This window comes from Lathyrus oleraceus, unplaced genomic scaffold, assembly GCF_024323335.1.
Source record: "Lathyrus oleraceus cultivar Zhongwan6 unplaced genomic scaffold, CAAS_Psat_ZW6_1.0 chrUn0010, whole genome shotgun sequence".
Taxonomy (NCBI): Eukaryota; Viridiplantae; Streptophyta; class Magnoliopsida; order Fabales; family Fabaceae; genus Lathyrus; species Lathyrus oleraceus.
Window position 1 is genome coordinate 286,823 of NW_026112401.1, and position 13,037 is coordinate 299,859.

Genomic DNA, 13,037 nt, shown 5'->3' on the forward strand with positions numbered 1-13,037 from the left:
AGTTTCTAATGCCATGGGAAAAAGAATCAGTGGAACATGATATTGTCTTTTACTGTTATGTTAGGTTCTAAGTATGATAGTTTCTGATAGGAACCAAAATCTGAAAGGTAAAGCAAAATTAATATTGACACTTAAATCTATATTAGATAAAGTGACCCTGTTGAAAACATATTCAAATGAAAAATTATAAAAATAAAATTATGACTGGAGCGCTACTCCTATGTAAGATGAAGAAAAAAACAAAAAGAAAGATAACAGAAACCCTTGAGGAAGGACCAACTCCTTCACTCTACCGCACCCTTCACAGGCCCTTATTCGTCGGCCTAATTTCATTTTGCTACAATCTCTTAGGCCTCACAATCTATCTTAGCAGAACACATTTCAGATTCTGCTCACTTTCTTAATTTATTGCTTGTACAAGAGAAATAAAAGAAAGTGAGAGAAACATAGTGTTGGCTTAAAATATATAGGTAGCGTCAATGTGATTCTGCAGACTGCATATGAGACCAGTATTCCTTGACAAGTTGCCCGAACATCGATTCTTCTCTCTTCATCAATCTCATTGGCTCATCATACTCCGCCAATTTTCCTGAAAACATAGTCAGTGACTTCCTTTTCATCGAAGAAAACAACTAAATGATCAAACATATTTTAAGTGTTACCATTTATGCGCTATACAAGGTCAAACTCTTAAATAAAAACATGTTTGGTGTGTGTCAGATAACCTCTACTGTTTGTAGTCTTACCTTTTTCAAGAATTAGTACCAGATTATGTATCACCAACATAAGAGCTATTGATTAGTCTGTAAGTGTTTGTTAAATGAGATAGAAGGAGTGAGGGATAATAAAACTCAAAAAGAAACTTACCATCACTTATAGCAAGAACCATAGTGCAATCCATCACAGTTGGTATTTGTCATACGGTGAACTGGACTTTATCGGATTTGTAATCGCAATGTCGCGGTTAGCAAGAGTCGCCACCGACTTTTCTTTTATCCCATAAGGAAAGGTGGAAAAGAACAGGAAAGACCTTAATTTTAAATTCTTAGGTTCGGGAGGTACTTTATACAAAGGGAAGGTATTAGCACCCTTTGTATCCATGGTTATCCATGGGCTCTTAATTGCTCAATCATTTATGTTTGAAACGAGGTGGTTGAGAAATGTGGGAAAAATGTTTGAAAATGAGAATTTAACTTTGTAATGATTCTTGCATGAATGTATACAAAGTGGTTATCTCGTATAGTTTTTGAAAGTAGTTTAGAAAAATATAACTCGGCAATGATCCTAGGACGGATGTATGCTAAGTGGTGATTTTCCAAAAAGATGTTTGAAAGGTGTGAGGTGAAAAGTATATTTTTTGGTTATGAATGAGTAATTAAGGTTATACCTGTCCGAGGTCTTTCCGGGCATTTCCTATCCTTATGAGGGTAAAACTGTCCTTACTATTGAGAAGTAAGTAGTTTTATCCTTGGGATGTTGAAGGGTCATCGTAGGGTCATCGATTGGTCATTGAAGGCAACAGTTGTGAGGATACCCTAGCATTCGAAGGGACGATCATCATTTAACCGTAGGCTACACCGAAGGGTCATCGAGGGACAAAATTGTATTTTCGAAGGCAACATCCGAGGGGCTATGATGATTTTACCGAAGGGTCTTTGCTAAGGATATCCCCCTATTCGCGGGACATGACCGTTATACCGTAATACCGTAAGGCAGCAAAGAGAGGTCCAAGATCACTTATTTAAAGGTCATATTTTAAAGTCGATTAAGTAATTAAGTCCATACTAAAATCAATGCATTAAAATTAATACATTAAAATTAATACATTAAAATTAAGACATTAAAATTAACACATTAAAATTAATTAGGCCACTTAGGGTGAATCTCCACAAGGGTATCCCACAAATAAAGTGGAAGACCTAAACAGCAATCTTTTCCTGGGACATATGAACCTTCGCAAAATTCAGCAAACGGGTTAGAATACCAAATCAGGGTGCAATCGAGAGTTGCACCAAAGTAATAGGTAAACAAAGCATGGTTATGATAAAACAGGTCAGATGGGCAAAGATCAAAATAGGACGAAAAACAGCGGCATCCATTACAACAATTCAAAGTATCCAGGCATACTTAAGTTACATGCAAAGCCTCACATATATTTATGAATCTCAATTATGATATCACATGTGAATTAGGAACATAAAGCGATAATAGTAACGCAAACCTGTTTGCAATTGAGTCGCAACCTTGAATTGGCCGATCGGATAGAACTGAGCGGAGGTGACCTTGCTGCCGCCGTAAGATTAGCTTCGGTAAAAAGGCACACAATAGTTTCCGTTGTAGAAACTATTGTGCGAAAAGAATTAACTAAATACCAAAAGGGAATTCGGAATTGCAAAAGAAATAGTGTAGCACTTGTAAAACACAATGCCTAAGCTGCTGGAAAAGAAGAAAAAATGCAAAGGCGAAAACGGCAAAGGAAAAAGAATCTCGGAAAAAGCTCTCTCTTTTAGGTTTTCAAGGTGGCTATTTATATTGTTGTCATTAGGTCATGCATGCTGCCCAAAAGTCTTCAACGTGCGCATGGATATAGTGGATGCAGGGCCCAACATTCCTCAACGGATCTTCAAGTCTCCGAAGCGTTACCTGCGCCTACAAAGTAGGGGAATGGTGTGACCTTCGTCACACCATGTGTGACGCCCGTCACAGGGGTGTGCTGCGTGACGCTCGTCACGCCTTCTGTGACGCCCGTCACAAGGCTGTGTTGCGTGACGCTCGTCACGCCCTCTGTGACGTCCGTCACAGGCACAACATTTGTGTCTTGCGCTTTGGGCTGGGCTTTGCTGTTTGGTTCGTTTTCTTTTCTTTTTGCACCCCTTTTCCTCCGCTTCCAAATAAACCACTTTCATATTATCACTAGGTGAGCGTGTAGCGAGTAGGCCATTTTGGGTCATTCGCGAGCTGGGCCTTTGTTCCTTTAAGTGTCATAAAAATGAGTCGGAGCGCCCTGAAATGTCTTGAAATATTAATGGGCAAATTTTGGGGTATGACAGCTGCCCCTGTTCAATATTCTTGAACCGAGAGAGTAGAATGGTATGTGCACCATTCGTGGTCTGGAGGTGGAAGATTATTGAACACTAGAATGCCCCGAAAATTTGCGCTTGTCAATTGGTCTTGATGGAGATGGGCTTAAAGATGCCATCCAGGAAGTTTGATGATTGGAGCTTCAGGCTGTGTCGTACGTTAGACGATATCTGAAGACATGGATGTCATACCGGGTCATACGCTAGATCGTATAGTGAATCATCCATCATGCTGTTGACTTTGCTGGGGAGTCAGAGTATGCTATATACTGCTGGGGATAAGGGATCAGAATGGATCGTATGTTAGACCGTGTCTGAATACCAGAGTGAGTTGTTCATTAGGCGGATGACTTTGCCGGGGATGAAAGATCAGAATGGATCGTACGCTAGATCGTATCTGAGTTGCAGAATGGGCCGTCTGCTAGGCGGAATCTGCCGAAGAGGGAATAGTCGTATACCAGCCCACCATTCAGGAATGTACCTGTCCGAAGGTAGCATCTGAGTAAGGGAGTAGCCATATACTAAACTATCATTCAGGAATGTACCTGTCCGAAGGTAGCACCTGAGAAAGGGAGTAGCCATATACTAGACTACCATTCAGGAATGTACCTGTCCGAAGGTAGCACCTGAGAAAGGGAGTAGCCATATACTAGACTACCATTCAGGAATGTACCTGTCCGAAGGTAGCACCTGAGAAAGGGAGTAGCCATATACTAGACTACCATTCAGGAATGTACCTGTCCGAAGGTAGCACCTGAGAAAGGGAGTAGCCGTATACGAGACTACCATTCAGGAATGTACCTGTCCGAAGGTAGCACCTGAGAAAGGGAGTAGCCGTATACGAGACTACCATTCAGGAATGTACCTGTCCGAAGGTAGCACCTGAGCAAGGGAGTAGTCGTATACTAGACTACCATTCAGAAATGTACCTGTCCGAAGGTAGCATCTGAGTAAGGGAGTAGTCGTATACTAGACTACCATTCAGAAATGTACCTGTCCGAAGGTAGCATCTGAGGAGATAAAGGTCTAACTTGGTCGTACATTAAACCTTATCTGAGTTGTCCGAGGACTTGACGGTCTAACTTGGTCGTACATTAGACTGTATTTGCAGAATCTGACTTGAAGGTCTAACTTGGTCGTACATTAGACTGTATTTGAGTGGTATTTGAAGATTTGAAGGTCTAACTTGGTCGTACATTAGACTGTCTTTGAGTTAATGAAGGTCAGAATGGATCGTACGCTAGATCGTATCTGAGCAGACTGAGCCGTCCATTAGGCTGAATCTGATGATAAAAAGGGGGTAGTCGTACACTAGACTACACTTCAGAAATGTACCGTACACTAGGTAGCATCTGAGGAGACGAAGGTCTTAATTGGGTCGTACATTAGACCGTATCAGAGCGAGCCGTCCATTAGGCCGAATCTGATGATAAAAAGGGGGTAGTCGTACACTAGACTACACTTCAGAAATGTACCGTACACTAGGTAGCATCTGAGGAGACAAAGGTCTTAATTGGGTCGTACATTAGACCGTATCAGAGCAGAATGAGCCGTCCATTAGGCCGAATCTGATGATAAAAAGGGGGTAGTCGTACACTAGACTACACTTCAGAAATGTACCGTACACTAGGTAGCATCTGAGGAGACAAAGGTCTTAATTGGGTCGTACATTAGACCGTATCAGAGCAGAATGAGCCGTCCATTAGGCCGAATCTGATGATAAAAGGGGGTAGTCGTACACTAGACTACACTTTAGAAATGTACCGTACACTAGGTAGCATCTGAGGAGACAAAGGTCTTAATTGGGTCGTACATTAGACCGTATCAGAGCAGAATGAGCCGTCCATTAGGCCGAATCTGATGATAAAAAGGGGGTAGTCGTACACTAGACTACACTTCAGAAATGTACCGTACACTAGGTAGCATCTGAGGAGACAAAGGTCTTAATTGGGTCGTACATTAGACCGTATCAGAGCAGAATGAGCCGTCCATTAGGCCGAATCTGATGATAAAAGGGGGTAGTCGTACACTAGACTACACTTCAGAAATGTACCGTACACTAGGTAGCATCTGAGGAGACAAAGGTCTTAATTGGGTCGTACATTAGACCGTCTTGAAATAGTTGAAGGAGTCATATGTTGGGCTGAATCAGAATGAACCGTATGTTAGGCTGTATCTGATAATATCTGTACATGTTGTACTTGCAATAAATGTCTGGGATGGGCTTAAAGATGCCATCGTTAGGAAGATACTGAACTGTAGTCAGAATGAATGTCCCGGGAATTGTATCTGGAATATGTATCTGAATCTTGTCTGTGATTGATAAAGGCGTCTGCCTGGATGAGCCTTTTACTTTGACTATATCAGGAGGATAATTAACCTGCAAAGAAAGGTTAGCTTTATGCCATGTCATGATGCATGAGATGTTTTATGCTTTCGAAAATAAATGCGAATGTTGTATGCATGCGTATGATGTGAAATGATGTAAGGAATGAGTTATGCGTATGAGAAGTTCTGCTTGGAGACTCTACTGGGGAAAATAAATCCCCATCTACTGATTGGAGGAAAATAAATCCCCATCTACTGATTGGAGATACTTGTAATGATGACCCTTTCGCGGCAGGGGGTTGTTGATTTGGTCTGATGGCGGAAATATTCAACAGAGCCTGGCTGGGGATGGAAGAGAGGATCAATCTGTCTGATGGTGCCAACCTCTGTTGGGGGATAGCTGGCTGTGCCGGGGAATACTGCCCACTTCTTCTGGGGAAGAACAGGCTTGCTGGGGGACGAGAATTGGTAGTGGACTCATCGGGAGCATGGTTAGACCTTATCCTCGATCCCAAAGTCTTGTAGTAACTGCTATTGCTATTCTATGTACGTATTTTTGATAAACATTGATCATATTCAAATGCACATATTAATTCAAATTAAATCAATGGACGTTTACGCAAACAAGACGGAAAAAGTAAAAAAACAAAAATATCTTTTTTGCAAGAAGGTTGTATTGATTTTGAAAGAAGGCCTATAAACAGGCAAATTGTGTACAAGGAGACAGAAATCCTAGTAAGAGGAAATTGTCAAAAACAAAGAGAAAGCTATGCAGAAAAAGTCCTATTGATTTTAAGTCTACTACTGCCATTATGTCTTCAAGCATCTCATCCCCTGCTGTCGGATAGAAGTGATTGGCTTGGTCAGTCCCTTGAACTTGGATGAAAGTTGACTGAGAACGGGACATAGTCATACGCTTTAATCCCTAATTTTTGCCTGGACCGCCTTTTCAGGTTTTCAGTCCACCAGGATACCCTTTTTTGCCCAAGCCACCTTTTCAGGTTTTCGACTTGCCGGGTGTATATTTTTTATATATATCCCTAATTTTTGCCCGAACCTTTTTGGTTCGCCGGGATGCCCTTACTTTTGCCTAGATACGTCGATCTAGCGGGTCTTTTTCATGCGTAGTATTTTTTAACTATGTCCGCGTTCACGGGATGCGGGAAATCTTCGCCATCCACTGTAGCAAGTATCATGGCTCCACCAGAGAATACCTTCCTAACTACAAATGGCCCTTTGTACGTGGGAGTCCATTTGCCTCTGGGATCAGTTTGCGGTAGCACGATACGCTTGATTACCAAGTCGCCAATTTGATACACTTGTCGCTTGACCCTTTCGTTGAATGCCTGGGTCATGCGTTTCTGATATATCTGCCTATGACAAACAGCCGCGAGTCTCTTCAATCAAATTTATCTGATCGAGTCGAGTCTGAATTCGTTCCTCTTCATCTAAGCCCGCCTCTTTCATGATTCTTAGCGAGGGAATCTGAACTTCCACTGGTAAGATGGCTTCCATTCCATAGACTAAAGAGAACGGAGCTGCCCCTGTCGAAGTGCGTACTGAAGTGCGATAGTCATGAAAAGCAAATGGTAACATCTCATGCCAGTCTTTGTACATTACTGTCATCTTTTGTATAAGCTTCTGGACATTGTTAGCAGCCTCCACGGCGCCGTTCATCCTTGGCCGGTACGGAGAAGAATTAGAGTGTTTTATTTTGAACCGCATGCAGAGTGCAGTAACCATCTTGTTGTTCAAATTAGCACTATTATCAGCGATAACTCTTTCAGGAGACAACAAGTTTCTCGAATAGATATTTGATAGAACCCATTTTAGAAATCAATAAAGTGGTGTGATTCAACATGTACTGTCTTAGTCGGCGAGCAGCCCAAGCCAAAGCGCAGCAAGCTTTCTCGAGCTATGAGTATCTTGTTTCACAGTCGGTACCTTTTGCTAAGGCGGTAAATGGCATGCTCTTTTCGACCAGACTCGTCATGTTGCCCCAACACACCTCATTGGATTTTCTAACACGGTCAAATACATGATTAGAGGTCTTCCTTCAACTGGTGGTGTCAGAATTGGAGGTTCTTGGAGATACTTCTTGATTTCGTCGTTCATCATTCCGTACCCTCTCTTGATTTTTCCTTTTTAGTAATTTGAAGACGGGTTTGCAAGTTGCAGAGTCAAATGCGGGATGAATCGGGCAATGTAATTCGAGTGCCCCAAGAAACCTATGACTTCTTTCTCGTCTATTTCAGTACTCAGATCTATAGTTTCAATTGATTCCTCATGCGGCTGTATGGTCTTTTCTTCTTGTAGCAACAGTCTGGCAAGTTCTCCAGGGACTTTACAACCTTCCTCATTTCCATCCTCGGCTCGGTAGATCGGATTTTCAAAGTCATAATGAACAGTAGTAGAACTATTATCAACAAGATCCAGAGTGGATATGGGTCGACAAATTGTTACGTGGGTGTGTGCAAGAAAACATAGCTTGTTTGAAAAATGACAGGAAAGATAAAGAGCGCAATATTTGAATGCAAAAAGTCCATTGATTTATTGAATATGAATATGCTTATGAAAATGACAAAACCCTTGAAAAATTAGCTATTATGCCCCGGGCCTAGACACAATGCTTTGAAACGCTAAAATAGCAATAACAATTACTCCTGACTAGAGAAAATCGGGATAGTGTCTTCAGCCTTCCAATTATTGAGTCCATCATCAATTATTGGGAGAATCCAAGCTATCCAAGTCACAACCGTTATCAGTATCCTCCACAGCATTGACAGTCTTGTCATGATTAGGCAGAGGGGCAGTGATGACATTAGGAGTCTCTGGAGGCTCGAACTCAATTTCCCCAGCGTCGATCATATCCTGAATTTTGTTCTTCAACAACCAACAATCGTTTGTATCGTGTCCGGGGCTATCGGAGTGATATGCACACCTGGCATTGGGATTATAACGAGGCGAAGTAGTGTTGACATTTGCAGGAGGACCTCTGAGAGTGATTAAGTTTCCCTTTAGCATACTTTGCAGTGCTTGTGCTAAAGTCATATTGAGCTAGGTAAACTGCCTTCTTGGTCTGTCTGGTCTTTGCTGGAAGTTTTGAGCTGGCGGGGCGGCAATTGTAACTGCCCCAACAATATGGTCACGATTCTCCTTGTTATGCTTCCTTTCACAGTACACAGCATTTGATTCATTCTTTCCCTGATAGGACTTTTTGGTGCTTGCAGAAGTAGTTGCCTGTATCTTTCCACTGCGAATGCCGCTCTCTACCCGTTCACCTGTCAGTATAAGTTCAGTGAAACCTGATGAAGAACTTCCCAGTAGATGGCTGTAGAATGGGCCAGTCAGTGTACCCATGAACATGTCCACTAACTCTCGATCAGTCATAGGGGGTTTGACTCTGCCAGCCAAATCTCTCCATTTCTGAGCATACTCTTTGAAGCTTTCTTTAGATCCCATGGCCATATTCTGCAACTGTAGCCGGGTAGGTGCTAACTCAGAGTTGTACTGGTACTGCTTGTAGAAGGCTGTCGCTAAATCAGTCCAGGTGCGGATGTCAGAGCTCTCGAGCTGATAATACCATTCCAACTGAGTGCCAGATAGACTCTCTTGGAAGAAATGGATCCACAGTTTCTTATCAGTGGTATGCGGCTGGATCTTTCTCACATAAGCCCTTAGATGCATCTGAGGACAAGACGCGCCATCGTACTTAGTGAAAGTGGGGATTTTGAATTTGCGAGGAATGGTCACATCGGAGACCAGACCCAAACTTTCGAAATCCAGACCAGGTGTCTTCTGACCCTCCATGGCTAGCATGCGTTCTTCCAGCAATTTGTACTTATCATCTCTTGGAGAGTACTGTTCATTTTCATACTCCTCATCATCATCCTCAGGGTTAGAGAAATCAGCATTCTCCTCCTCTGAGTCATCCTCCGCCCCCTCTTCTGGACCATTCGGGATTCCAAATTTGATTCCCGTAGCCTGTCCTTTACGCCTTCTGCCCGGGTTAATGAAGCTCACAGCTTTCTTGTCCTTCTTCTTTTCGGCCAAAAGAGCCTTCAGTTCCTCCTGCCCCTTGGATAAGCTTAGCATCATCTCCTTGAATTGAGCGTTCTGAGTCTGGAGATCTTTGACAGTTTGTTCGAGATCCATTTTTCTGTTTAAGAGGCAGACCGTGAGAATATGGTCCTTTAGAACACCTGTTATGCAATGTTATGTTATGCGATGCAATGCATGAAATGTTTTCAAGGACTTTTGGAATTTAACCTTGTATAGACTACCAAAAAAGGAAACTCTTTTTTTTTTTTTTTTTTTTTTTTTGTTTTTTTTTGTTTTTGTACAAAACAGAGCAAAGTTAAATCCCTAAGTCCTTGAAATGGTTAGTACAATGTTATGATGTTATGATGTTAAATAAATAACAAGCACAAGCAAGTCACATAACCATCATTCCTAGGTTTTAAGGCTTGCATGAGTTCCATAGGTAAGTACCCTCCCCACTGAAGTTTGGTTGGTTCAACCTGTCCTAGAATAGTAACCGGATTCTAAAAGGATCTCAAATCATCGACCTTTCCTTAAGTCCACTTCAGTGCAACACCAAGTGGTTGACCGAAGCTTCCCTAAAGTCCAATCTCAAAGAGTGTAGTATCGAGTCTCAACCAACCCCAGTCGGAACCGAAGTCAGTTATCTCACTACTTTCTAATGGCCAGGATGAGTCAATTAGGGTTCTAAAGGTCTGGTTAATGCTTTGATGACACCACGCGGAAGCCAAATTTTTCCTCAAGTAACATGAGGAACATCAGGACAACCAAAGTGTCACATTAACCGTAGCCATCATTTTGACCATTCCAGTATACGCCGGATAGTCGCGATGATCTATTGCTACTTACCTAAGGTACACTAGATCCGGGTGTAGGATCTTTCACTCAAACAATCCCTTAAACGAAGGAACAATTCAAACATAAATGATTTTTTTTTTCAAAGATGGACCTCTCTTTAAGTCCCCAGCAGAGTCGCCAGTTCTGTCATACGGTGAACTGGACTTTATCGGATTTGTAATCGCAATGTCGCGGTTAGCAAGAGTCGCCACCGACTTTTCTTTTATCCCATAAGGAAAGGTGGAAAAGAACAGGAAAGACCTTAATTTTAAATTCTTAGGTTCGGGAGGTACTTTATACAAAGGGAAGGTATTAGCACCCTTTGTATCCATGGTTATCCATGGGCTCTTAATTGCTCAATCATTTATGTTTGAAACGAGGTGGTTGAGAAATGTGGGAAAAATGTTTGAAAATGAGAATTTAACTTTGTAATGATTCTTGCATGAATGTATACAAAGTGGTTATCTCGTATAGTTTTTGAAAGTAGTTTAGAAAAATATAACTCGGCAATGATCCTAGGACGGATGTATGCTAAGTGGTGATTTTCCAAAAAGATGTTTGAAAGGTGTGAGGTGAAAAGTATATTTTTTGGTTATGAATGAGCAATTAAGGTTATACCTGTCCGAGGTCTTTCCGGGCATTTCCTATCCTTATGAGGGTAAAACTGTCCTTACTATTGAGAAGTAAGTAGTTTTATCCTTGGGATGTTGAAGGGTCATCGTAGGGTCATCGATTGGTCATTGAAGGCAACAGTTGTGAGGATACCCTAGCATTCGAAGGGACGATCATCATTTAACCGTAGGCTACACCGAAGGGTCATCGAGGGACAAAATTGTATTTTCGAAGGCAACATCCGAGGGGCTATGATGATTTTACCGAAGGGTCTTTGCTAAGGATATCCCCCTATTCGCGGGACATGACCGTTATACCGTAATACCGTAAGGCAGCAAAGAGAGGTCCAAGATCACTTATTTAAAGGTCATATTTTAAAGTCGATTAAGTAATTAAGTCCATACTAAAATCAATGCATTAAAATTAATACATTAAAATTAATACATTAAAATTAAGACATTAAAATTAACACATTAAAATTAATTAGGCCACTTAGGGTGAATCTCCACAAGGGTATCCCACAAATAAAGTGGAAGACCTAAACAGCAATCTTTTCCTGGGACATATGAACCTTCGCAAAATTCAGCAAACGTGTTAGAATACCAAATCAGGGTGCAATCGAGAGTTGCACCAAAGTAATAGGTAAACAAAGCATGGTTATGATAAAACAGGTCAGATGGGCAAAGATCAAAATAGGACGAAAAACAGCGGCATCCATTACAACAATTCAAAGTATCCAGGCATACTTAAGTTACATGCAAAGCCTCACATATATTTATGAATCTCAATTATGATATCACATGTGAATTAGGAACATAAAGCGATAATAGTAACGCAAACCTGTTTGCAATTGAGTCGCAACCTTGAATTGGCCGATCGGATAGAACTGAGCGGAGGTGACCTTGCTGCCGCCGTAAGATTAGCTTCGGTAAAAAGGCACACAATAGTTTCCGTTGTAGAAACTATTGTGCGAAAAGAATTAACTAAATACCAAAAGGGAATTCGGAATTGCAAAAGAAATAGTGTAGCACTTGTAAAACACAATGCCTAAGCTGCTGGAAAAGAAGAAAAAATGCAAAGGCGAAAACGGCAAAGGAAAAAGAATCTCGGAAAAAGCTCTCTCTTTTAGGTTTTCAAGGTGGCTATTTATATTGTTGTCATTAGGTCATGCATGCTGCCCAAAAGTCTTCAACGTGCGCATGGATATAGTGGATGCAGGGCCCAACATTCCTCAACGGATCTTCAAGTCTCCGAAGCGTTACCTGCGCCTACAAAGTAGGGGAATGGTGTGACGTTCGTCACACCATGTGTGACGCCCGTCACAGGGGTGTGCTGCGTGACGCTCGTCACGCCTTCTGTGACGCCCGTCACAAGGCTGTGTTGCGTGACGCTCGTCACGCCCTCTGTGACGTCCGTCACAGGCACAACATTTGTGTCTTGCGCTTTGGGCTGGGCTTTGCTGTTTGGTTCGTTTTCTTTTCTTTTTGCACCCCTTTTCCTCCGCTTCCAAATAAACCACTTTCATATTATCACTAGGTGAGCGTGTAGCGAGTAGGCCATTTTGGGTCATTCGCGAGCTGGGCCTTTGTTCCTTTAAGTGTCATAAAAATGAGTCGGAGCGCCCTGAAATGTCTTGAAATATTAATGGGCAAATTTTGGGGTATGACAGTATCCTATGTGCTACTGTAATCACCGTACAATCTACAAACTCAGCCCTTATGGTTTTCTGCACAATCAGGTCAGTAGAATTATCAATTGATGCAGTTGCTTCGTCCAATACTAATATTCTACTTCTCCTTAAAAGAGCACGCCCCAAACAAAATAACTGTCGTTGTCCCATGCTCCAGTTTGATCCATCTTCAACAACTAGATAATAATTTTTCACTTGTCATTATTAACTTGAAAAAAAAAACTACTTCCAGCATATAGCTATAATGGCAAAGCTTGAAAATGTACCTGAAGAGTTTAAACCCTCTTCTTTTCCTTGGACAATTTCTCGCAACTGACACTTCCCCAGAACCTTCATTTGGATCAAGAATTAGTCCACACTCTCTATGCAATGCAAAGATAAACTAAATTTAAATTATAGAGATGACGTACAATACAAGTTTCCTATTTTTGAAAGACGGTGATAAACTT

The 13,037-nt window shown here is 41.6% G+C and overlaps 1 protein-coding gene across 1 annotated transcript; it reads right to left on the minus strand.

Annotated features, from left to right (window-relative positions):
* Positions 1-476: 476 nt before the first annotated feature.
* LOC127112026 (ABC transporter C family member 10-like) lies at positions 477-12,738 on the minus strand. The gene is made up of 3 exons (XM_051046219.1): positions 12,572-12,738; positions 868-914; positions 477-589 (listed from the first exon to the last, which is right to left on the minus strand). Exons 1-3 carry the CDS (start codon positions 12,736-12,738, stop codon positions 477-479), a joined length of 327 nt encoding a protein of 108 aa, XP_050902176.1.
* Between the last annotated feature and the right edge of the window lie 299 nt (positions 12,739-13,037).